This window comes from Nyctibius grandis, chromosome 1 (genome assembly GCF_013368605.1).
Source record: "Nyctibius grandis isolate bNycGra1 chromosome 1, bNycGra1.pri, whole genome shotgun sequence".
Lineage (NCBI taxonomy): Eukaryota > Metazoa > Chordata > Aves > Nyctibiiformes > Nyctibiidae > Nyctibius > Nyctibius grandis.
Genome location: NC_090658.1, coordinates 24,194,866 through 24,221,129, shown reverse-complemented (window position 1 = coordinate 24,221,129; position 26,264 = coordinate 24,194,866). Strand labels below are relative to the sequence as shown.

Sequence of the window (26,264 nt, the reverse complement as noted above, 5' to 3'; positions counted from 1 at the left end):
GAAATTGCATGTTCTAAACCAAAGAAACTTGCTCCTCAGACATACTTTGATGAACCAGATTGAAAACTGCCTTAGGCTGGAGTCCGGTGAAAGAACTGCCCTCTACGCCCCTACTTTACATCAATAACTATGCCATGTAGATACATAGAGAATAACATCGAGGGGGAAGGTGCTAGTCGTTTTAAAAGGCTCTTGTCTTTGAGGCACTGTCCTTTCCTCCATGTATGTTTTTCCTATATTCTTTCTTCACTTTCTTCTTCTCTGCTCTGCCGTTACCATCTTTTTTTTTTCTAACAGAATTAAGCAATTAATTGCTTTCTTCTACTCCTCAGTCCCCATATAACATCCCATTGAGTACATATCCTTCTCCCTGGAAGAGCGATGGTGCTACTCTCTTTCTCTAAGTTGGAGAAAAGGCTACATGTACTACAGCTACAAGTTCCCTGGTAAGCGGTGGGGATTGCTTGGCTGATGCATGGCCAAACAGGAACGGTGCGTCAGGCAATGCAGTTGGATGCATTTAAGCATCCTCACAATGCATGAACTGGAAGTAGACCTGTTGTTTCAGGGAACAGATCTCAGACACTGTGCTGGAGTAAGTGCCAGCAGGAACATGGAGAGGGGTGTTTGGTTTTGTATAGCAAGTACACAGAAGAGCAGAGCTCAGGGAAGCAAGTACTCAAATAACAAGTTGGCAGGTATCCAGCATGGATAAAAAAACACTGCAAAGACCTTGACAAATGTTTCCATCTTCTTATTTTGTCTGTCTGGTCCAGAGAACAGTGATAGTGAATAAAAAGTTTGGCTTGAACAAGAAACCAAAAAAGACAAACTTTTTTGTAGGACAAAAAAGGCCACTCATCATGGAATTCCTTTCTATTCACCGGCCAATTCACTTTTAAAAGTCTCAAAGCCATTCAGCTTCCATTACTTCTCTTGTGGGAACTGTGCATGTTCTAATAAATGTCATTGCCCACAAGCTTCTCCTGGTGTAGGTCATGCTTATGCTTCTTATTTAATCTTTCCAAAGAATGATTCTTTCTCCTGTGCATGCTACATCCTTCTAATATATAAAGGCTGTTTGGTCTTTTTCCTTTCATTGTTGCATGACTAAACATGCAAATATGTGGTTTAAAAAAATCCTTTAAATCTGTTCACCAATTAATTTTATCCATCTTTTCTGAGTTTCTTCAAAGTCTTCAGTCAGTATTTTCGCAGAGGAAAACACCAGGCTTAAGCTCTACTCAGGTGCAGAACAAGACATTGCTAGATATCAAACATGTCACAACAGGATATAGTAAAAATCCACTGCTGTTTACAAACTGATCCTTCTGGAAGTGCTGGGAGCCTTCTGGAATAGAGGTATCAAGTACCTTCAGTCTCCTGTTGAAGGATTCTCAGCTCTATCTCTAAGGCATTCAGAGCCTCGCAGGAGTTGACCTTAGAAATCACTCGGCATCCCCTAGTCGAATGTAAATTACATATTCTCCCAAATTGAGGTTCTGCTGTTGACTTTTTTTCCATAAAACCGACTTAAAATTCACTAATTTCGGCTCAGATCATTCTTCAAACACTCTTGCTACCTACTGACTGTCAACTCAGACCAGCATCTAAACAGACACCAGAACACCATCTCTCTCCTAATAATGGCACTTTCAAAGACAAAATAACCTTCTGCATCCTAATTATTTTATAATTCCTTTGATTGTTATTTATTCATTGTGCAAAGCATATAAGTAAGTCCCACATGCCTAGTGTTGGAGAAAGTACAATACTAAATGGCAGCATTACAGATTTGCAGAAACAAATAAGCAAAGGTAGCCCATTTAAAAGCTGCACTGTGCCAGTTCCTCAGAAATGCTCCCACCTGAATCTGCTGCAGCAATACGAGCTTTGTAACGTCAAGTCCAAACCCCTGACCATGAATCCTCTGGATCACCAGACTGAACGAAATGCCTTCTTGTATATAGGCCCTTAAAGTCAGATCTAGAGGAGGACTGAAGCAACAAATCCCTCTCAAGGCTAGAATTAGCAGCCTCACTCCCTGCAGGACATGGGAGAAATGTGGGACAAAAGAGCGCTGTGACCCAAGCCCTGCGCGCTGGACAGGGACCCCCCCGACAAGCAGCTGGCAGGCAATGCAAGTGGAAGACTGTGACCAAACTCTTGCACCCTCTGTGGAGTTCAGAGCTCTGCTCCAGGCCCTTAGGAATGTTTTTTTCTTTCCTTCTTTTTTTTCTTTAACACAGAGACTGTAAAGAAGAAAGAATTTATATTTTGCAGTTATTGGGAAGGAGGAAAACCTAGTGCCTTTTAAGTGAGTGCTGCAACCTCAGCTTATAGTGCTAGTGTCTCCTATTTCACTCCTATTATCCAAACTAGAGGAACTACTTCAAAAGTCCAATTGAGTCATCTGCTCATGAGGTGTGGTGTTGGATTTGGGTCTCCCCAGTCTGAGGAAGGCATTGGAATCTGCCTCCCCCATTTCATCGGCAAATGCTTCAGCCGATCTGGGATAACAGCAAAGATAAATGACACTGCTAATACCATCTTCTCTGTGAATGACTTTAAAAAGGGAAACTGTGTGTTCTTTCAGATTTTTCAAAGAGCAGTTATAAGCCCTGCTCTCAAGAGAGGGGTCTAAGATCTGGATTAAAACAGGCAGAGGTGCTTTTGCTCATCCTAGATAAGATGCCAGACTAGCAGAGGAGAGATATACGACTGGCCACATATTTGTGCATGGCATTTCCTGTTGTCTCTCCGTAGGCAGCTTCCCTCTCAGCATGTGAGATTTTCAGATAAGCATTTTGAGGTGTATACTTCTCAGCAGGCACCACATGGGGAGCCTTAATGTTCAACTTAGAGTTTTATATTCTGCTCTGGTGACCAAACTCCTAAAAGCAAGCTATTAAAAACAAAGGTCTTCCTACTGGATGTAGTTGCAGCCTACAAGTCTCTCTTGCTGTTCTACTCCAGAAAATAGCACTCACAGCAAAAAAGTACAGCAACAAACGTTCTTTGTAAACGGGTTTTATGTAATTAAAGCCATTCTGCACGCTAAGTACGTTATCTGTCTTTTAGAAACTTTATTAGAGTAATACACAAAAACTTACAGAAAAATCTCTCTTTACCAGTCCCCCATGGAAAACACCCTTCCTGCTGCTTTTGTACAAGTAGTTTCTCCTCGCCTTGTATTTAAATTGCATAGCAGTCAATCTGCCATAAATTGTTGCTCAGCATCGATATACAACATTTCTACTGGAGGTGACATAGTATTTAATAATAGACTTTTTTGCTCACCTCATCAAGGTTATGCCTCTTACTTTTAATGTGCATTTGAAATACATCTTCTAATGCCCTTAAAAAAGAATAAAAAGGAACATCAGTGAAAAAAAACCAACCCTGTTCAAAGGCCATATACTTCCCAATGAAAAATATCACTCAGCTTGCCTTTCAGATCACTTAAAATACATCCCAACTTTTCATTTGCTCCATCCCCTCCCCATCCCTACCATACCGGTGAATGGATTTAAAAAATAATATCTTAAACGTTTAAAGGTTGTTAAATATTCTCACTCCAAGTGCATGCAGTTTGGCAGGAACTGTGCCATAGACAGTCTTTCATGTATATAATTCCAATTTCTTCCACATTTAATACAAATATAAGAGTATTGGTGCTCTCCATCACAACGTAGTAGTCCCCCTCTGTATTTTGGTGGGGCCTAAGTCTCTCTGTTGCTACTTCAAATACTGTCCCACCACGTTAACTGGGTGAAACTGCTGTGGGTACTGGGGTGCTGGGCAGTACTGCAAGCAGCTTCCTAGATTCGTTTATAGCTGTTATTCCTTTCTCCAGGATACTGCATTACTCAGAGGACTTTTGAACTGCCTCTAGCCAACACTGTTTAGACTTCTGAAGGTTATTTGCGTGGTCTCTTTGTTCTTGGGCCTCCTTTTCCCTAACTTTTAAGGGAAACACTGAAGGTTGAACTTTCACGGTCATAGTTTTGTTAACAAAGTGTACTAGGGAAAGAGAGATGCCTTCAGAAAGTGCTCTCAATATTTTTTTAGATAGCTATGACCAGCTGCATGCAAAAGATGTGCTTATGGTGATGAGCATCAATAAAAATAAAGACCTAACTGACTAGGTCTCTGTGTTCTACAAACATAGCTCAGTTAAATCTAACCCAATGATTGCATTTTCAGGCAAATATAAAAAATGAAAATATCTGCAATGAGCTGCAGGACTCAGCAGAGCTGTTTTGGTTGTATAATGTATATTTGAATTGGGAAGGCATTTACAATTTTATCTGTACAGAAACTGGTCTAAATAAATGTAGATTTTAAAATATGTGTCTATCATATTAATCCTGCAGCAGGTTAGCTAAGGCCATTATTTGTGTCTTTTCTAGTCTGTCACAAAATCTATTTAGAAATTCAGCTTCTGTTTTAAAATTAAAGGCCACTATTGATTGTTCACTTTTATTCTGCAGAGAAATTAAGCTCTGTTATTAGAGACTACCTAAGAAAACAACGGATGATATTTCATGTATTTTTAGTAACCTTTATTTTTGAGGGAAGAGTGCACAGCATCTAAACGACGTCCATCTAAAGTCAACAGCACACTCCTTTCACCCTATGAGCCTGAGCATGGACACCCTGGTGCCCCACAGTGTTCTGGGGTGGGCTCAATGTGGAGCACACATACACAACCCCTGCTGCTGTCACATCACACAGGTACAAGTTTGTGTTCTCTCGTTTGGTTGACACTATCTACAGAGAAAAAACTTATTTTCTGAAGGATACTAATCCTTCTGTTAATATGGAAGCTGACACACAGTAGCTTTTTGATGTTTTATTTTAATGTTATCTTCCTTTTAACTGTATGTATGGGCAGGCATGATACATAGCAACCTTTTCAATGTGTAGTGAGTTGGTGTTTTTCAAATCTACTACTGTTCCTCCCAGTGTAACCAGAAAATTCATTTCTAATTTGGGTCTTGAAGTTTGTCTGAAAAATGCTATACCTAGAAGGAAGGAGAACTCTTACCTTTAACTGATTGCTCAGAAAACAAACTAACCACTTGCATTAACAGCTGTTTAAAAAAAATACATTTAAAAGAGCCTTAGGGATTTTAACTGAAATCCCCTAGATTGAAAGGGAAATATCTCAGTTTGGTGTCAGACTGAGTTTGATTGATTTCAGGGGGTTTGCACCTCTCCAGCATCAAAGCACAGCACTTGACAAAGGCTGAAATCTTCAACACTGGGGTTAAATCCTCTATCAAAGCAAGGGTTTCTCCCATTTAAGATGCAGGCCAGAAAATGGCATAGAAAAGGAGCACACAACATTGTCACTTTTAGCAGGCCTACAAACAGACCTGTGGTTTATCACAGCTCTCTAAATATTAGAAATGTGACAGATTTCTGTTAGAAATGGGAGTGCGAGGTGGGGTGTGTGTGTGACAGGATATCATGTACGGAACATGAAACCAGAAAAGGATGCTGCAGTTAGACACCAGCAGCGCTGGGTGCATTTGGCTCTAGCCTTTACGTGTGGATCATTAACTTGATAGCACGTACATCCTAAAGAAAGCAATTATTGCTTTTATTTATTTTGCTCTTATAGGAGGGAGGAAGAACTCTAAATACAAAACCTTGCTATGATGCACTTTGCTAGGGAAGACTCATTGTAGCTCTGTGGCTTGCTAGCTCAGGATTGACTGGGACTGGAATGAGACTGTTGTAACAACAATGTCTATCACCATACTATGTAAGGGAATGAGCTTGAGAACAGGGTCAGAGAACATGATGTTTATATGTTTCTACTAGAAGTCACTGGGAAATACGAGGCTGGCTGAAAATAAAGTGCAGTCACAAAAGCATTCATCAAATTAAACTGATTTCAAGTTTCACTTTGATCCCATTAAAACCACCGATTCTTTACACTGATTGAATAATTGGTCAAAATTTTGTTACTTAAAGGAATAAATAAGAAATGCAAAGCACTTACTCTTTGTGAAAACAACTTCTAATCAAGATATCATTTGTAAGATCTTGAAGAAAACGAAGATACTCTTCTTCTCTATACAAATACACAAGCTGTCAGCATCTTTCTTTAACATACACTGAACGCAAATAAGGTTTACAATACCATCCAAAGAGGTAGCAGTTTTAGAGTAATTGAACTAACTCAAATAAAGAATTTCGCCAATATATTCAAAAAGTGATGAATCTATTTACTAGTCTGCATTTATTTTACTATCCAGGTTTATACTTTTTTAAATGACTGATTTTCACAGCTCTGTTGGTCAACTCCCTAATTACTTTAATCCATTAATTTAATCAATTAATTTCATTAATCTAGCATATCTATGCCTTTTATGAATAACCAGTTTAAAAAGACAGTTCCAATGAACAAAGCGTAGGTATCAGAAGATAAGTTATTATTAACATTGTTTATTTATTATTTACTTAACATATTTAGTTTGCTTACTGTAAGAGGGGACTGGGTGGCATGACTCAGAAAATCTCTTCCAACTTTCTGATCCCACACCTCCCAAGCAAGTAGCTGAACCCTGTATCCGTAATAGAGTCCCTTCTATTCACCGCATACATCCATTGCTAATTGGCTCTTGGGCTATGTTTTCAATTTTCCACCAGATTCCCACTTTAATGTTTTGATATAAAACTTAGAAATAGTTAAAAGGGACAAACAAATATTTTACTTACTCTTCTTCAGGTAGTGATCCTGGAGAAAGCGGCATTTCAGAATTGGGAATCCATAATTCATGGTTCTGCCACAAACAAGTAAAGAGGAAAAGTAGATTTTTTTAATTATCTTTGCATTAACATTCTATATTTCCATTCAGAGTACCAGGGGAGAATGATCTGATTTCTTAACATATCAAAATCACAACAACATCATACTGAAGTGACAGGCCAGCTTGTGTGAAATGTCTTGACTGTCAATCACTCACATAAATAAAGAAAAAGAATTATTATTAGGTAGGTTCATGTTTGCAGAAATGGAAACAAGTAGGTATAACCTAAGAAAAATGATGCAAATGCTATAAAGGAAATAAAAATTTCTGACAGAATAGAAAGCATTTGCAGACCTCATTCAAATAAGACAACTTTTTATTTAAAGGAACGTGCAAAATACATGTGTAACTTTGAAAGAAGACTCAGAAAAGCAGATTGATATTGAAATTATCTTTTTCTGCAGATTATCAAATGGGAATAGCAGCTTCTGTTGATAATGCGAAATGAAGGTTTTGGTGGTTGGAACAAGGAATGGAGTAGTCCCAGGTAGCACAGGGGAGCACAAATCATGCCTGTGGTGCCTTGGCTGAGCTGTATAGAAATTCAGCACTGATTCTGTAAAGGGGCGAGCAGGCCAAGGAATCGTACAAAACCTCTCTATCATCATGCATGTCTTTGCCTACTGTTAAGCATCCCTTATTTTTAAGAGCACTAAAATTCACTAAATTAATCCCCCATTCATCTTAAAAATCCAGGTTACTAATGGAGTGCAACTTCCAGACAAAGTCTTGTATGGCATACTACAGTACTGACCGTAGGCTGGGTGATTAGCACTTTGCCTGGATGTTTCTGGGTCCAAGTTATTATTTGGATGGAGTAAAAGGCTGCAAATCGACCAAAAGCTGAAAGGACCGCTCAAAATGTTAGTGTGCAGTAAGATGTCAGTCAAGTAGGAAAAAGCTCTGCTTTCAGAAGGACAGATTTGTGTTGGAATACACCGTTTTTCACATCGCATAATGCCTTATTTGCGTTTTTCAGAAAGACCAATTACTTTAGCTGTTTCTGTTTTATTCACAGTTGACCCTGTCTAGCCACACATGCTAGATTTCTCAATTGCAATCTTAATGACTTCTCACAACATTATTTAATTTTTTGGTTTTGCTCTTAACATATATTCCCCAAAGCCAAAGATTCCATTATCCATCTCATTTCCACACAACCAGGACAGCTTTTGTGTATGAACAGTGGGCTCCATTCTTTTTCTTTGTAACAAACTGGGTACACCAACCTCAACTGGCTGCTGAGAAAAGTGATCTGAATGTGGTCTCACATGTGCATCTTCTAAAAGTCTGAAAGATGAAAAGCACAGTGAAAACCAGTTATGCTTAAAATGATGTGTTTGAAAGTGAAATTACTTAACTTTTAGCACTGATGTATAAACAAACTAAGTACGTACCTGTGCAACTCTCTTTTCTTTTCATCATTGATGTCTGCTGATTTAAGTGATGGTCTGCCAGGGGAGGAGATCTTTTTTGGGGTAGGAGGATTATAATACCTATATTTTACAAGAAAAGATTGGTGTGATGTCTTTAAGATTTGAGGGGTAAAATACTGCTGCTTTTCTGTGAAGTAAATTGAATGTTTATTAAGGAGGTCCCCAGAGTATGTTTTATTAAAAGAGTTTTGAAACGCCTTCTTCCTGTTGCGACTGCCTAAATGCATGCGAGACTGCTGGAGTGGTGAAGCAGATGATCTGTCTGTACCAGAGTTATGAACAGGAGTCTGAGACAAAGCATGCTGAGTACTATTTTGGATGTTCTTTCTTGCAGTGGAAGCTGGCAACAGAGTCCTGGAAGTGAGCTTCTGAGATGATACAGAGAGGGGCTGCTCTCTCTTTGTCCTGGAGGAGTTGTTCCAACCAGAGGTCGAATATAGGTGACCATTTTCCAACAGTGACCACCTTGTCTGTAAGTTAAAGAACAAAGTAACTGACAGAAAAATCACAAAAGCAATTCGCTGAAGACAGTCTCTCCTACAAATTGATACACTCAGGAGGAATTTTAAGAACCTGTCTTCAAAATATCTCAAGTGGTCTAAATGACTTGCTGAGTTTCAGGAACTGCAGTTAGGAGTAAAGCCACCCTGCCACTGTGCTAGTGCTACTTAACGAGTCCCTGTTTTAGTTTCTTTTTCCTTCTCTTTACAAGGTTGACATTGCTAATGACAAGTAGTCTTGGGAAATTACAGAAATTTGATTTTGCTTGCCAGGACTCACAGAGGGAGAACAGGAGATTTTTCCTTCCTTGGACATTGTGCATTCTCATCTATGGAACTGATGTCTCAATGACAATCTTACAGCCCTTCGATGGCATCTTCTATTCTCTCTCCTTGTGTGCCAATGCAGGTGTGGGCATTACTCCATCTCATGAGTTTGAATTCAAACAGAACCACTGTTATCCTCATAAATACCATAGGTGAAATTGTGGCCTATCATTCTGCCACTTATCTCAGTGGGAGCAAGATTTTACAAATCAAAATAATGCAGATGTTTAAATTGGATCACATTCTTTATAAACAGCAAAACTGGTAATCTAGTGGTAAACCCACTATAATTCTCAACAAACAGAAAGTTTTACAATCTAAATATAGTCCACTGAGGAATTTTTGCCCCAGAGAGACTCTGGACTGTGGCAGAATTAAATGTTTTGCAAGACTTTGCCTATTGAGGTGAGGTCCAATGGCAGAATTTGGTGAAGAACAGGCCTACTCACACTAGCATGAGGTTATACAGTTTCTGGTATCTGGCAGAATATATAGTATTAGGATTAATTACTTTAGGGTCTTGCTTTTACCAGTAAATACTATTCTGAAATTCAGAGGATACTGTAAAACAATGTGAAGTTATTATTGCATTGCATTCAGTGGGAATGCTAAGAAAATAATTGGGATTTAGTTCTCTTGAAAATACTGTGTACAGAAATCATCCTAATAAGAATGTTGCCACACACATCAGCAAATTATTTCAATAAATGAACTCAAATTTTTTTTCTGGGCACCCATGTAGTACTTTGTTAAAAATTCTAACTCCGTTTGCCAAAGGAGCAAAGAGAACGCGTGTGGGTTTGTGAGTGGCATGCTGTCAATGCAGGGACACATTTTAGTCATGTACATGTAGTCATGACATGGGTACCTGTCATTGTAGGCCATGTAGGAATTGCAACAATTAGATGAGAGGATAGCTGCCAGTTGGCAAAACTGAGAGTCAAATATTATCTGTTTGACAAGACCATGAAGAGCCACACTGAATAAACCTGCACTTACCGCTGTTACAGGCACTCCCCAACTCGTCAGAATACAGCTCACTAAGGGGAAGCTGGTCTCCTATGTGATTCAGTATTACCTGTGTGACAGGTCCTACGCTCTCAGAATATCACATACCTTCTGCTGGCTTGGAGAAACACTTCTGGAGTTGAACGGTGAGGCAGGCAGACCCTGTACAAGATCCTTATATTTCTCGAGGGCTTGAATCATTCTGTCTCTTTTCTGCTGATCCTTGTCTGTACATGTAAATATGTAAACACAACCCTTTCCAGTTTAATCAGTGGTCAAGTCATAGAGTATTACTCTTCATTATTATTTTTCCTGCTAAATACTGTTCTGTTTCCTTCTCTCAACACCAAGTAGCAGACAAAGAAGACAATCACTCTACTTTTTACAGTTGGCGCTTGCTGCTTCCATGCTCAGCACACATCTGAATGTGAAATAGACGCAACCCAAGACTCCGTTACATCACTCACACGGTAAGTAATGAGCTACTGGAGCGATAAGAGAGTATGACAACATTTTGTTCGCACCTTCTGCCCGCTCTTTTCTTTACCCTAGACAGGATCTGAGACAGGTCAAAACAGCAGAAAAGCCGAGGTAATCAAATAAGGATTGAGGTCTATGTACTAAGAGTTGAGTGACCAAAGTCAGGCTGCCTCTGTGGTCTGCGCAGACTGAAAGGCCAAGAAAGCGCGCTTTCTGTATCGGTCAAACTCAGGCTGAAAAGAGGAGAGCCACCCCATACACAAAAAGGACAGAAACAGACCTAGTCCTTTGGATCTTCTGATCTCACTGAAAATATGCAAGTGAGAATAGGAATAAGAATACTTATTCTCATAATAAGCATTATTATAATATATCATATTATGTATTTATATGTATATATATAATTAAGTGTTATAAAATAATAAGAAGAATACACAGGAATAAGAAGGGGATATGAATTGCCCAAGACCACAGAGGCCCACAGGGGCATACTCATGGATAATGCAAAGCCTCACAATTCACCATCTCTTGTCAGAACCTTACTTTTAGCAATGCAAACAAGAATGATACATGACCAAAATTTTCAACCCTTTTTACCTGCCATGTTCCTTCCAAGCATAGCTCAGAAAAAAGGGATATGAATTGTAATGTGCAAGAAATCCCTTTCTCTTTGTAGATGGTGTTTAAAAAATAATAGCCCCAGCAGCTCTAGCTGAAACTAAGGATTCACACACAAAATATCAGTAAAGTCAGGTCCACTGAGCTCCTGCAAGCTACACATCGATCTTTTGGGTTGAAGATGCAGCTCTGACAGAATTTTCTTGCCCTCTGCAGCTCTGGCACATGGTGGTATGTGCCAGTACTGCTGGGCAGGCCAGCAGAGAGACGTGCTCTGCTCCTTCCCCTCTGGGTGCAGCTGCAGAGACTCCTCAAACACGCAATTTTAGAGGGTTTAGCAAGGCTCCAGGTGAGCTGGTGAAACGTGACTTCTGGCTGAGTGATGTTACTGTGAATAACGCTGACTTATTCCTGACAAAATGCATGACTGGTTCTTGATTAGCCTAAGGCCCCCTTACACTGCAATTCTGGCAATGTACTAGAACTGACGCTCCCAATGCACTGCAAATTTTTTGCTAATAAGAAACAACTCCTCCTCCTCTAAAGTGATGTAATTGCAGCATGTCTCATTAGTAATGTGACAGAATAATGCTTGAAACCTGGCAAAGCAGCACTTATTGCAGATTTTCTTTTGAGGGGGAGATGCATCAACCTGAATTTAGTATTGCACATTTCTGAATTAGCAGAAGGGTTACAGGGTTTTAGTTAGTCTTAAAGTAATATTTCTTTTGGAAAAAGAATAGCTGAGGCTTTTTTTTAAAAAAAAACCCAAACAATTAGATACTGGACTAAATGGTTGGCTCCTCCAAAATTTGATGATGGCTCTTGTGTGGGTCACACCACCTCTTGGCAATTCCCCTGTAAGGCGGCCTCAAGGCTGTGGCTTGGTCATTGAAAAAAAGAGATTTCACTAACAGCTAAAACCGATATATAGTCTCCCGAGGCATATAATCTGGCTTTCCAGTCTTGCATGGACATGAGTTCATAGCATCATCCTATTAAGAAAAACATGTTGACAATGCTAAATCCTATTTGGATGACTGGGAAGCAGGATTATACAACTCACTGGAACAAATAACAAAATGTACTTGCTCAATCGCATTCATGCAGAGATTAATACCTTCCCCTTTTATCTAGGTTTGTACAGTGCCCAATCAAAGTACCCCCTGATTCTGATTAAAGACTTTGCATTCTGCAGTCATATGAAAAATAACAGACAAGGCAGCTTGCTGTAGTGTCTGTGCAACAGTACCGCCAGTCAGGATACCTGGCTTCTTTCGTGGCAGTGCCAATGACTTGTGAGGCCTTGGGAAAAAGTGATGTCTCTGCCTCTCTGCTCTGCTGCATGTGCCGTCTGTCTGTGCGCAGGTGAGGCAGGACAACAACCATCTACCCGAGGCACAGCTGAGCCTTCACCAAGCCTTGCCAAGGACAAGAAAATAAAATGTTCCAGGTCAAAGAGCCACGGGTTTTAAACAGACTTTGTCTAGTATTTCATTGATAGTTTTACTATAAATATTGGGTTATAAATATGCCACATGGCATTAAGCCTATTCAAATAAGTACTATTCCACTGAGTTATAGTTTTATGTTCTGAGTAGTTAGCAAAAGTTCCTGGGCCAGAATGTCTCATGGCAACTCTCCTCCTTCCCTAATAGACGCCAGGCTTCATTGCCCAGACTGTCAGGTTTTGTATGTGCCTCAGCCGCGTGAGGCAGACTGAGGGGTCCTGCAGCACATCCTGGTTTGCTGACATGTCTGCTAAGGTATTTACTTGCCTCACCACCTTCCAGCCCTGCTCTCTCCAGTTCCTCTTTTCTCACTACTATTTTTTCGCATTCATGTTTTTCCCTATGCCCCTTCTCATGATTCCAGGGCTGCAGAGTCACAGCTGCTCCCAGCACCCATTGGATGCCAGTAATGCTCCAGGTTGCTTCCTTTCTAAACCTCTCCTCTCCTACACTTCTCTTCCTAAAATGACCTTGCCCCGTGGTGGCCTGGCATGCTCCCCAGATGTGTGAATGCAGGGGCTAAGAGTAGAAGTCATTCTTAGGTTTTCAGGTCACATTGTTGGCTTTCACACACACTCCTTTACAGTTCTGTTTGAAAGTCAGCTGCGACCATGTCACACTTGGCAGCCTTGCCCAGCTGCATTGGCTGATCATCGGCAAGAGTGACATAAGGAGAAAAGGATCACCTGCCCATTCTGCCTTTCTCTAAATACTTTTAAATAACAACTTGCAATGGCCAAGAATGAAAAAGAAAATAACATGCAGACTTTGTATCCCAAATGATACAAAGGTGTTTGGGGTTTTTTTCTTTTTCTTTTAGAAAAGCAAAAATTTGACATCTCTTGCCTTCTGATCTCACGTCCTAGCTGAAATGTTTAAGAACTGGCTGTAGTTTATGGTTAAAACCACAACTCTGAATAATTAAGTGGGGAGTGGGCCAAGGTTTCACCTATAGAAGCATAAAATGATTCAATGTGTCACCTGAATCCTCTTACAGGACATGCCTATTTCTATTCCTTCAACAGCCAGTACCTCTTGACTACATCTTTGCTGCTTCCCAGGGAACAGAATCATGTGGTATGGCCAGTGCAGCAGTTATTTAGGCAAATGTATTCAACAGCCTTTCTGTTAAGCTCATTTATTTGCTAATTTATCATCCCTCCTCCTGTGGCCAGCATTAATTTATCAGTGCTATTATACAATTTCACTGGCACTTGTACTGGTATCTGGTACTTGTCAATGCAACAGAAGTACAGAAAATAAAAGCAATTTAGTTGAAATCTGGTCCTTTTAAAAACAGAGGAAGATTCAGATACTATAGCCCCCACTCTGTTTTCCTGGCAGTTCTTGTTGCTTGCCAGTTAATAAAACGTCTTGTCTCTCCTCTGCTGCTGTGTGAAAGGCCTGTGTACAGAATGAGCGGACACAAACTCACTCAACATAGTAGAAGCAGTTTGGCTGATAATATCGGTCAATCAGAATGAAACAAACCTAAACCAGTTTTTTGTTTGTTTGTTTGTTTGTTTTTTTGTTTGTTTGGTTTTTTTTGTTGTTTTGGTTTTTGTGGTGTGTTTTGTTTTTTTTTGTTTTTTTTTAAATCTAGTGCCTTTCAGTTCTACTTATCTTTATCTTAAATAGTAAGAAGAGCTGGCAAACACCTTAAACTGATTTCACAGCTGCCTCCTAAAACAGAAGATTATTTTCAGGTCTAAGAACATTATGGCCCATGTATGAACATGGGATATAAATCCGGAACAGGCTTCCCCTAAGTTGTTTACCAGATGTTACAAAACTCAGTGATTATAGCTAGAAATAGAATCCACACCTTGGCTAATGCCTTCATTTTTGGCTCACAGTGGGAGTTCTGGTTTAATTCCTACCAAGTGTTTTAAAAGAGTTGGCTGATGTTTAACTGCTGATGAGTTTTGAAACAACAAGGATGTTTTCAAAGGACTGTGGGAGAAAGAGAAGAGCAAAAGTGATAAATGAACTCCAGGCCTGTCAGACTGATATCAGCCCTGAGCATAACAACTGCACGGCTGTTACAGGACTTGGTTAAAGTAAATAAGCAACGCCAATCAAAAAGGTTTAAAAAAAAAATCTCCGTGCTAACTTGATAAGAAAAAAAAGAGAGATTCTGACTGTGGTTGAGTGAGATAGATAAAGGTGTTGGTTTAAAAGACTTCTGTAAGCTCCCTGGCTCTGTTCTGCATGACATTTTGACTAAGAAATCAGAACACTACAAAATTACATGTGTTTACAAAATGGCTAACTGGCAGATCTGAAAATGTAATTAGAAGTGAGGACTCCTTGCAAGGCAGGTGTTTCTAATGCAAGCATCATTTTTGATATTATATTATTAAATTATTTCTTTCAGTTATCTGAAAGAAAACATAAAATCATTCCTCATAAAGCTTGAACAACTACAGCTGGGGAACCTGTGAATAATAAAGGGGTGGTTTACTGTAACAAAGTGATCTGCATCGCTCAATGAGGTAGATGTATCCAAGCAGATGTAAGCAAGCAGTGTACTTTTCAGCACGGGTAACAGAACATCTCTGTTCAGAAAATGCAGGCTCTTACTTAAAGGAGGTGACACTTATCTGGGAATCAGTGTCGCTGAAGAACATTGGTACCTTCTAGACAAACAGTTCCCACAGCGACAGTGTAGCCAAAACTAGTGTAATATCATTGCCTATAAAGAGTGGAAATCTCAAGTGTAAAACAGTGAGCTTTTACTGCAGTTTCCTTTGACAGGTGGATGGCTGCTGCTGGAATTACATATCCTGCTCTACAACTTTACTGCTCAAGAAGCATTTATAAATTGGGAAGGATGCAGAGAAGATCCATCAGAATGATGAAGTCTGGAAAACACTCTTCATGGTGACAGATTTAAGGAGCTGAATGTATTTAGTTCCTCAAAAGGATGGTTAAGAAGTAACTTTATTCCAGCTTATAAGCACCTATAGACAGAACAGAAATTAAACAATACAGTTTGTCAAGCAGAGGTTTACCAAGACTGGACAAATTCATCCTAAAGGAAAGGCATATGTTACTCATAGCAAGGTAAGTTAGCCTTTGGAACAGTTTAATGAGAAGTGGGATGTAAATAAATAAGGTTTTGACATACTTCTAAACTCTTCCCCCCAACTCTGTAAAACAGCAATGAACACAGAGAAGACTTAGGGGAAAAAAAAGGCTATATAACCACAACAGTTTATTCTCGCTGTGTCTATGAAACTCTGAGATATGTGTCAGTCATCACTGATCGCCTATCAACTTCTCTGAAATTCCATTTTTTCTCAATTTTTTCTCTTCTTGTTAATGGATGTAATCTCAGATTTTGGGCCAGTGCAATACAAAGGGATAACAAGGACAGTTACTCATGATGTTCACATCTATGGGCGAAATGCTGCAGTCTGCACTGGTAATAGTTTGGTGTGGGGACCACTTATTTCGGCTTCTCAGACCAAACAAGACTACCCCTTCAGCAGAAACCAGTGGTAAGTGAGGCTCAAGTGCTTAGATTTGATTTCAGATGCTCTTTCCCATGCTAGCTATCATTATGAAAAGCTATGTTGGCACATTAATCTACAGCGTGTGGGTGTTTTTTGAGCCCCAAGCTCTGGTTCAGCATTATTTGTTTTCATCAATATTTAAATGCTGCAATACTATCAAGTGAGTGGATAGTAACAGTTTTATATGGGAAGAAAACTCTCTGAAATGCCAGATATACTCAGGAAACATTGCTAAGCGACACTGCCTGTTGTTGCTTGCCATGTTGTTTTCTAATCCCATGCCAAATTCTGCACATTTTGCTAATGTGAGTGCTCACGCTGACATTAACAGGAATTTCCCCAAGAGGAAGGCAAGAAGGAATCGGCTCTCCATAACAAACCACCCAGTCCCAGCAATTCTGAACTGCTTGAAACCTTTGGCCATAACCCACGTCTGCTGTGACTGGTTTTGCCTTACTAAAGGCAACAAATTCATGGACATCACTGGGAGCTGACAGCACTTGACACAATTCCGTCATACACTGCATCAAAATAAAGAAACACACTCTCTTCTCTTACTGGAGCAAAGACAAGATTTGTCATTTGTTTTACTTACATAGGGGAAATAGTCCATTTTTCTTACTCTTTTAGTGAGTATAAATAAGATATATTCAAAAGGTGAGGTTCACAGCTCTGTAACTACCACTTGCTCTGAACCTCTTAAGTATTCACAACTTCCTGCATAAGCAAATAAGAGCAAACTCTGACACTTAGAGCATCTCCCATTCTTGCAGCCTGCTTCTCTTCTAAAGCATGTTTCACCACATTTCTGAGACAAAAGGCCAGATCTCCCTCCCACCCTCGTGTCAGTACAGATTTACAATGGTAATTAACACAGTGAAAAGGTGGTCCAACAGAAGGATACATCCATCATCGTTGTTTTTGATTTTTTTCAAGATTCTGATCTCTTAAGTTACTAAAAATGGGTAAAACCTCTTTAGCCAAGCTACAGATTTTCATCTCTTACCTGAAGCCAACAGGCAGCAGGTGGAGGGATGTTCAACTGTCAACTCTGCTTTACGCCAAGGAGTGATCAAGAACTTTTTCTAGAATTTCTATTACTTTGGCAAACAAAATTTCCTATAGCTAAGCCACTCGTTATTTGAACTGATTCTATATTTTGTGGTGAAAAGACATTGTTGGTAAGGCCAGAAGTAGACGTCATAACATCTATCTGCAGATCACTGGCAGGAACGTACAAGCCTCTAGAGGGATAACAGCACTTTTTTTATACTGATACTGTATGGAAGTGTTCAAGGATGAAAGGAATCCTAGAAGCTGGAGTACAAGAGAAATGTCAAGATGCTTCATCCATGTTTAAACTACTGACTGATTGGTGACGTATGCAGCTTTCTCTGTTGGCAGCAGAGTAGGAATGCAAAGTTAAAATAGTCAGTGCACAATGGTTATGACAAGACTCCTGCTCTCTTCATCCTCCAGTAGCTCCCACCACCTTCTTCCCCCTTACAAATACTCCTTTCAACAGCGCTGACTCTGAAATTGATGTGAAGGATGGTTTTGTGATTAAAGCACTGTGATAGGACTTAGAAAACTATCATTTAATTCCCAGCTCTACAACAGGCTCTGGTGTGATCACAGGTATGTTAATTAAACTCTGTTGTCTTAATTTCCTCCCTGTAAAAGACGACGTTGGTACACGTTTACTCTATTCTAGCTGATGCATCATTTGGGCAGATATCCCCAGAACATGATCTGTAAACTGTACAGTGGCCACCATACAGGAACTCAGATCCCAAATGGAGCTGCTAGCATAGCATAGGATTCGAAGTGTGAGAAGAATTTATGAAGCAGATTAGTTGTTTAATCATTGATAGCAAAATGACGTAGTGTAGTCATACATTTGATATTCCCTGCATTGCAGCTCCCTTGTAATGGTGATATACACATTTATTTTTTACAGACTGCAAAATCTATTATTAAAAACCATCTCGCTAAGGCTCCATAAACTTGCAATGATAGAAAATTGATGTTTGCTTATATAAACACATTAATTTCCAGTGATTGCTAAATGATACATTCAATTGCCCAAGATTAGTGACAACTAAGATTCTACATCTGTAAGGATAAAATTATGTTTATGTAATTCCCACAAACCATAGATAAAATGGTGCAATTTTGTATGTCTTTGAACTGTCTGGAGAAACAACTTGTTCTTTTTCACAGGTGTCGCGGTCTTGAAAGTCGCAAAGAAACTTAATTTTAAACTGGTTAAAACCTGAATGGAAATTATTATTTTGACTAATGTCTGTCTCATGCAGAGAATTAGAAAGGGAAAAACACAGGTTATAAAAAGACCACTGTGTACCATATCTAAGCACTTAAGTACTCTGCTAGTACACAGAAAAATAAAATTTCTCTTAAAGAAAGCTACTATTCATTTTTCCAATTACTAAAGCATGTGTTTCTGCACACACTTGTATGTACATTTGGGTTTCATATTTATAAAAATGAGTCACAGCATGTGGAGCAATTATATGATCAACACTCAATAAAAGGTGAATGAGAAACAGTCACATGACCTCTTGTACTTACATATAATATTGTAATTCCTTTTGGGTACTGTACTCCTGAAAGTGCAAGGGAATTGTGCAGAATGTGCAATGGTCTGAATAGCTCATCTTGCCATTGTAAGTAGTTGGCCTTGGCTTGGTAATCAAATTGTAGCTCAACAGAGAGGAGAAGGAATGGCTTTGTCTTAAGACCAAGATTGTGGAGACCTAAAGATGTGCCCAGAGAGCCAGACTTACTTTAGGCCTTCCTTCTGGAGATTCTTTAACTTGGGTAGAGTGAGCCTGAAGCACCTGACCACTTCCTACCACAGCTTCACCTTGCTGGTGTGCTTATTTTGCTGGACTGCTACCCAATACTCTGCTAATGGAAGCTGAGCAGATACTGCAAAACCTGGAGAAAAACAATACATGAGAGCAGGCCTTGGTGGAGTCGCTGTCATTCCTGGAATGGGAGACTAGGAAGAGAATTAGGGCAGGGTGCCCTGGACTACCACGCTTCCCTGGAGTGGTGGACTGATTCTGTGATGGAGCCAAAGAGCTGAGATGTAGTAAGAGATTTTCAGAACTGCAGGACCAAATAACGATTTGAGTGCCTCATTTTCCTGTATGAAGTGCAGGTTACCTTTATGAATTCCCCTGTTTAGGGCTGTTTTTAATTAATCTTTCACGAGTGTTAAGTTTTTCCCAGTTTCCTGCCAGCTCATCTGGGACAGCTTCATATGCACATCAGCCAAGGTTTCTGCTCCTCTTACTGAGCTGATCAGCCTCAGGAGATCTGACTCAAATTTGGGCTCTGTGAATCTGGGGCAGAGCATCATAGTATCATGGAAATAATGATCGGAAGAGACTTCTAGAGCTGGCCATGGGAACACTGTCTCATGCTTCCAAGGTCCAAGAATGTAATTCAGCTGCTTATTATTAATTAGTTGTCAATTATTAATCCCTGATAACTGAGAAACTGGAGGACTTCCTGGGTGCCACAGGTAAGTTTAACTCTCAGGCTCAATGATGTATAAATAAATAAGGTATCCGATTTCAAACAAAATTATTTTGAATTTTCTCCTTTGTTGGAATAGAAACAATGCCTCATAACGGAATTTTTTTCCCCAGAACCTTCACATTTCCATTAGAACAAAAATTCTTCTTTTTGACCGCTTAGACACTCTTCTGAAACCTGGTCAGTGGCGTGTTCAGCAGCACACCTTATGCTCTTTCCATACTCATTAGCTGCTCTTTCTTGCAAACGTGGCTTTTGCTGAGACTAAGAAATGTAAACATCCTTCTAGTCAGACATTTTCCACACTCGGATGGTCAAGGAATCACTGTTTTCACAGTAGTTTCATTAGTCGTGCTGCTCTCATGTCTCTTAAATCACCTTTGCTTAATTTTATCTCCACAAGAACACTTATGAAGATGAACTATATCTCCCATATTCCTAACCTCTGATGCATCTCCAGCGAATATATCTAGTTTTAAGGCAGGGGACAGATATATGTTTGCATCCTTTGATGAGAGCTGAAAAATGGACAATAATTCTTAGCATGAGAACACCAGAGATGCAGTCTTACTGCTACAACAAAGCCAGCTCTATGTCAGAGAGAAAGGACTGCTCACGTGGCTTTATCTTAGCTGTTTCTCCCTAACTTTTGTCATAAGTTTGTGCAATTTCACCAGCATTTTGAATGTTACTCTGACAGTAAAGAAACACAACTATTATTTCACCTTGGTATCCAGTGATAGGACGTATGGGAATGGTTCAAAGCTGTGCCAGGGGAGGTTCAGACTGGACATTAGGAAGCATTTCTTTACCGAGAGGGTGGTCAAACACTGGAACAGGCTTCCTAGAGAGGTAGTCGATGCCCCAAGCCTGTCAGTGTTTAAGAGGCATTTGGACAATGCCCTTAACAACATGCTTTAACTTGGTCAGCCCTGAATTGGCCAGGCGGTTGGACTAGATGATCACTGTAGATCCCTTCCAACTGAAATAGTCTATTCTATTCTATTCTATTCTATTCTATTCTATTCTATTCTATTCTATTCTATTCTATTCTATTCTATTCTATTCTCACCAACTGATGAAAGCTGGCACTTGCAATGCTCTATAAGCCATATTTAAAGGTCGTTAGAGGAATTTTTCATATGAAACAAACTCAGCTAATTCAATTACATTCTTACTAACTGTGACATTAGTAGCTTAATGAAATCTAAACCAGCAAAAAGCCCAATGAAGCACCAAATCTAAAACAGGGCCCTTCTAAACCCTAGAATTGAAAATCCAAGATATACCTGAAGATATTCAGAAGAAAGTCCTATACATTGCATGTCTCCCACTTTGTCTATACAGTTCTTAATCTGAAGTGCAGCAGTACAGACAGCTTGTGAAATGGTGCATTTCCAGATTGTAAAAAAATTATGTACAGTGTTTTATCTGCAGTGCATTTATTCTTAAAATGAAACAAAGTATTGTACACTGTATTTTCTTCTGTCTTTTCAGAACTAATCTTTGTATCTGTTTGAGGTTTTCTCTTTATTTTAATAGGTTTGCGTATGTCTATATCGCTACCGAGTGACCTGAATTTTCTTTTTGCAGTCTACCATTGAAACATGTGGTATCCAACACAGATCACACATATGGAAAACAAGGTTATACCTATCTGAGTGATTGAGAACAGGTAAGAAGTTATACTGCATCAGAATGTGTATCTGTCAAAGTTCTGATAAATTTCAAGGTTTTAAAAGCACACCACACTTAGTAACTAGTAATAGTAATAGTGGGAGATTGTTGTGGGAGAAAATTTTACATGAAAAGAAGAAAATGCTGTAATCTTGTACTAAGCAGAAAATTAGTTTTCTCCTCCTATTATTCTACTAGGCTGGCAAAACAGCCTTCATTTATTTTGTGTCTTTGAATATGCAAATGATAAACAGAAGCCTATTTTCTAGGTATAAAATAATTTTATACTGCTCAAATGATTTGCACATCAACCCCATTAGCAGCAATTGTACCTCCATTGTGCTACTGCCCTACTTAACGCTTCAGAAGGTACAAGTTCTGATGCACCTTTTCATTGTGACTTACGAATTTTGAGTTCTGTCCTTCAAGGGATAAAACTTCTTTTGCCAAAACAGACATTTCTGGAGCTAATGTGTCAGAAAAAGGACTTAGCTGATACATAGTATCTTTTAGTGAAGATAAATATTAAACTACAAAGGTGATTTGCATTCCTCCAGTGGGCTACTGACAAAAATGATATTGGGTCCTCACTTTCTCTGCCTGAGAATCTCATGTTATGGCTTCTGTGTGCACCAGGAGCCTTGTACTCATGAGGGCTTCTAAATAAACAGAAACTCCACACAAAAGTTCAGTCCTGCTTAGCAGTGTAAGAGGAATACCTTCCTAAGAAAGCATTATAAGAAACACAGATAATGTTTCCCTCTGATACGTCATCTAGGAAAACTTGCTATTGTAGCTAACACAGGTAGCTGAACAAATTCTATGTCCTCTTGATCTTCTCAAGTAGGTGTTATTCTACTCCTCATGTGCTTCTGTGTCAGGATCATCTGTCAACCTATCACTCTCAGAAAGCTTTCTGTGGCATTTCTTTCTGTTACTACAGCACTGTTTTCATAAAGCGATTAATCAAAAATACTAATTTTAAAATTATTATATAAAAGCACTGAAAAAAAGAAAAACACACTGTTGAGCATGAGGAGTTAAAAATCAAAGAGAAGAGAATTTTGATTTGTGATTTGTTATGGTCCTGAACTTGTTCTCTTGCTCTTCTGTACTGAAGATTATGACACACTTTTCTGAATCTTTATGGGCAAGAGTTATGTTTGGCTTTTTGTCTTGTGTGTATCTTGCTCGAACAACTGCAACTCACCATTGCCGTTGAGCTATCTTTGCTTCTAAGTACATTATACCCTGCTCAGAGCAATAGCCTACTGCAGATCTCTGATACATGGTTCCCACTATGCATGCACTGTGGAAAAACAGAAGCTTTCATTTTTCCAGCTTTTTAAATTTCATTTTAAAATGGGGGGTTTCTGTGTAGAAAGGATGTGTGCTCCCTTGTACGTAACTATCGAACAGAGGAGTAGCATATGCCTCACAACCTGGTGAATGAAGAAAACTAAACACACTCCAAAGCGAATGCTCTGTTTCCAGGGCAAGGGATGAATGTATTGCTTTTCATCAATCTTCTTTCCTTTCAAACAAGGAAGGGCAGGAGAGACTCTGCCTACACATTGGGTGCTGCAGGCTTCAGCCAAGAGGTGGCGTTAAGGTGCAGTGCAATGTTCTCTTACCAAAACCCCATTCATTCCTCAAAACCTGTTTTAACTGTAGTATGCCTGGTGCCCGGAGATACACAAAGCAGTTAAGTAAATGCAAAATACGGTGTGGATTAGCAAGGAATTCAAAGGGGCCGTGGTCTGAGTTTAGACGGGAAAACTAAAGCAATTTATGCCTCCAACGACCATGCTGCTTAAAGTATGCGTATCAAAGACTCCCATGGTCTGCAAGTTAGCATGTATCTATGCAAATATGAACCAAGTGAACACAGCTATTAAGTTAGATACTAGATTAGATATTAGATACTAGATACTGTTATCTTAACAACAATGATGCATATTTTTGCCACGCATATGCCTCTTCAGAACACCTTCATCATAAAAAAAGACAAGTATTTCCAAACCAAACAAATGGAGCCAGACCTATTTTGAAAACAAAACAAACCAAAACTACTCACATTTAACACTGGTATGCAAACTCTTTGGTGCAGATGAATCAACAGCAGCTGTATTAACAAAAAGAAGGTTCAGTCCAATGAAACACTAACATCACAAATAATCATACGAAAATGGATAGAGATGAAACTGGTCATCCTAAGATATTGAATTCCCTGTGGGAATGTGGTACCAGTCCACATAATATTAGCATTATTAATAATGCAGATCTACAAACCACCAAATCTTATTGTTTCCCTAGTGATATATACTATTTTCATCCTATTTCCTGCTATTATTATCTTCGCCAATGGTCAGCTCTCAAAAGTTAGCATAGCTTAAATGAAGTGAAGTTGGAGTTACCCCAACTACAATTACACCAACTGCAATTACACCAGCTGAGGATTTCACCCCTTGTCTTTATCTGGGTAAAAAAATAAGGTAAGTGCCTCAGCAGCGCTGTTGCTTGTTCAGTATCAAACCTGGGTCTGAATTTTGTGGCTTTTGCCCATCTTTACTTAGGTATAGAAATAAGAGCCAGTACAGCTACATTTATTAACCTTCATTTTAGTTTACAATTTAAGAAAAGCTGTACTAATTTTGTATTGGCATCTACTGCATATTCTGCTACCCAGAAAGTTTATATTTCAGGGATGAGTAGTATAGCTGGTATCAGACAGGGAAAACTGCCAAGTGATGCTCTAAGAGTGAGATTCAAGTTGTCCCTAGGCTCAAGGTCATCAGTTCTTCATCATCTTTCTAGCAACAGGAGTTATTTGATTATACAATTACCTCGGCAGTTTTGTACACAGCATTTTCTGTTAGTCGGTCATTTGGTTTTCATTGTAAAAGGTTAAATCAAGTGAGCTTCAAGGAACCAAGCGCTGTCACTATGCTGCTGCACACTCTTCGTTAAGTCGTGTTCATACAGAGGATGGTATGGATATTAATGGAGCTGTATGTCTGATTGCATATACCTGGATATAACTGAGGTATATGGGGAAATGCTATTTTTGACTGCAGAGGGAAAAGCAATCACCTAGAAGTTCAATATTCCCGTTACATTTGAAGGACATTGACTCCATTTCCATCCAAGACACTTTTGTGATTACTGCCAAATGTCACAGCAAATTGGAGGTTGTACAAGTGCTCCAAATGAAATTTCAGACATGCAGGGCTAGCTACTGTCTGGAGTGAGGCCAAATAGGTTGTATTTAAAAAAAGCAGCTGTATTTCAAACAGATTGGAGAATATTTAGAAGGATACTGGAGAAGGCCTTTAGACAACTCTCACCAGATTTTCCAGAGGCACAAAATCCTATCATCTCCTCTAAGGATGTACAGAACATGTGGCAAGTCAGCACTTTGGAGCATCAAGGTATGTACAGAAGAGAACCTTGATATCCTTGCCATATTGCAGTTTTTAATATGTATGCAAAAGTACAGCTCTACAAGGAAAACCTGTAGGAATGATGAAGCACTATAATAAGGAAAATAAGTGTTTTAATATTAAAGGTTCCCACTCTAGTATGCTCCAAATCTGACTTTTGAGAGCTATAACTTCAAATGGTATAACACCTAAGAATTAGAAATTTTAGCCACTGGAAATTTTGATTAGCACCTGCTGTGAGAAGCTCTTTCCAGTTTGACTAAATTCTGCTACAGACAAGCAGAGCTGACATTTGTAAAAAAGAAAACTGAAACCTGCTTGGGAACAAAGCACTTGGCTCCTTTTATACCAAGAATATCTTCTGTGTATTTTCTTCTGAGCTTTAAGAATGTAATAGACAAAAAGACTGAAAACATCTTTGTTTTCCTCCTTTTATTTTTTGATCTTTGCTCCCTCATTTAGGCTTCACCAGTTGAGAGTAAAACAAATTTCACTTATATACAGCTGCCTTTGCTGCTCTTAATTAGTCCTGATGCTTCTGTATATTTATGAGCAATGCACTAGGATGTGAATTCTACAGTCCTGAGAGCTCACTGTTTCTGTGACATTAGCCATGCAAAAGCAAAAGTCATTTAAGAATGAAAGTATACAGCATCAATCCAGCCTCCAGCTCCCAGTATGAGTGGGATGGTCATGAACTGTGGCATGGCGGAGGTGCTGAAACTTTTAAATAGTGGTTTTGTTACCATGATAAAAAGATGCACTAGATTTGAGCTAGGTAGTTTAAGATAAAGCACTTGGCACTGCAAATTGATGAAAGGATGGGACTCCTGGCAAAAAATGCAGCAGCAATCTCATCTGTTGTTCAACAGCTATGTGTTATTATAAAGCTCACTGCATGATATCAGTGAATTGTTTGGTTAGAAAGCCTTGGGAGCCCAAGGACTGGAAGTCTTGCAGTAACCTAACTACAGCTATGACCATTCAACTCCAGTTGTTTTCATCTGCACCTGAAGCACCAGGAAGTTTACACAGCTCCTGATAACTCACAGAGGACATTTTTTTACTCCAAATTCTCTTTCTAGTGGTTTGCAGCTATTTACAGGACAGAGAGTATTTGAAGAGCCCTCTCAAACATGACTGCATGCTAATGCAGCTTCCCTCTGGTTATTTAGGACTGATACTGTAACTTTCTAAACACTGAAAGCTGTAACCTCACTGTTACTCTTCAGTGGTTTCTCCCAATTAAACAAATACCTGCCCTAGTTCTCATTTTACCTTTTCTTTTAGTCAACTGCCATATACATCTAAGCAGAAACCATTATTAAATAACACAGGGGAATTAATTAATATTT

General features: G+C 39.2%; 1 protein-coding gene across 3 annotated transcripts in view; it reads right to left on the bottom strand.

Annotated features, from left to right (window-relative positions):
• The window catches only part of LOC137670562 (spermatogenesis-associated protein 7 homolog), a 53,333-nt gene that overhangs the window by 8,913 nt on the left and 18,156 nt on the right, over positions 1 to 26,264 (bottom strand). For all 3 annotated transcript variants that reach the window (XM_068413479.1, XM_068413471.1, XM_068413488.1), the window contains 7 exons: positions 23,544 to 23,591; positions 10,204 to 10,322; positions 8,222 to 8,730; positions 8,054 to 8,114; positions 6,733 to 6,797; positions 6,014 to 6,085; positions 3,301 to 3,358 (listed from right to left, as the gene is read on the bottom strand). In XM_068413479.1, coding sequence (XP_068269580.1) covers positions 3,301 to 3,358; positions 6,014 to 6,085; positions 6,733 to 6,797; positions 8,054 to 8,114; positions 8,222 to 8,730; positions 10,204 to 10,322; positions 23,544 to 23,591 — 932 coding nt within the window. The remainder of the gene's footprint in view (positions 1 to 3,300; positions 3,359 to 6,013; positions 6,086 to 6,732; positions 6,798 to 8,053; positions 8,115 to 8,221; positions 8,731 to 10,203; positions 10,323 to 23,543; positions 23,592 to 26,264) is intronic.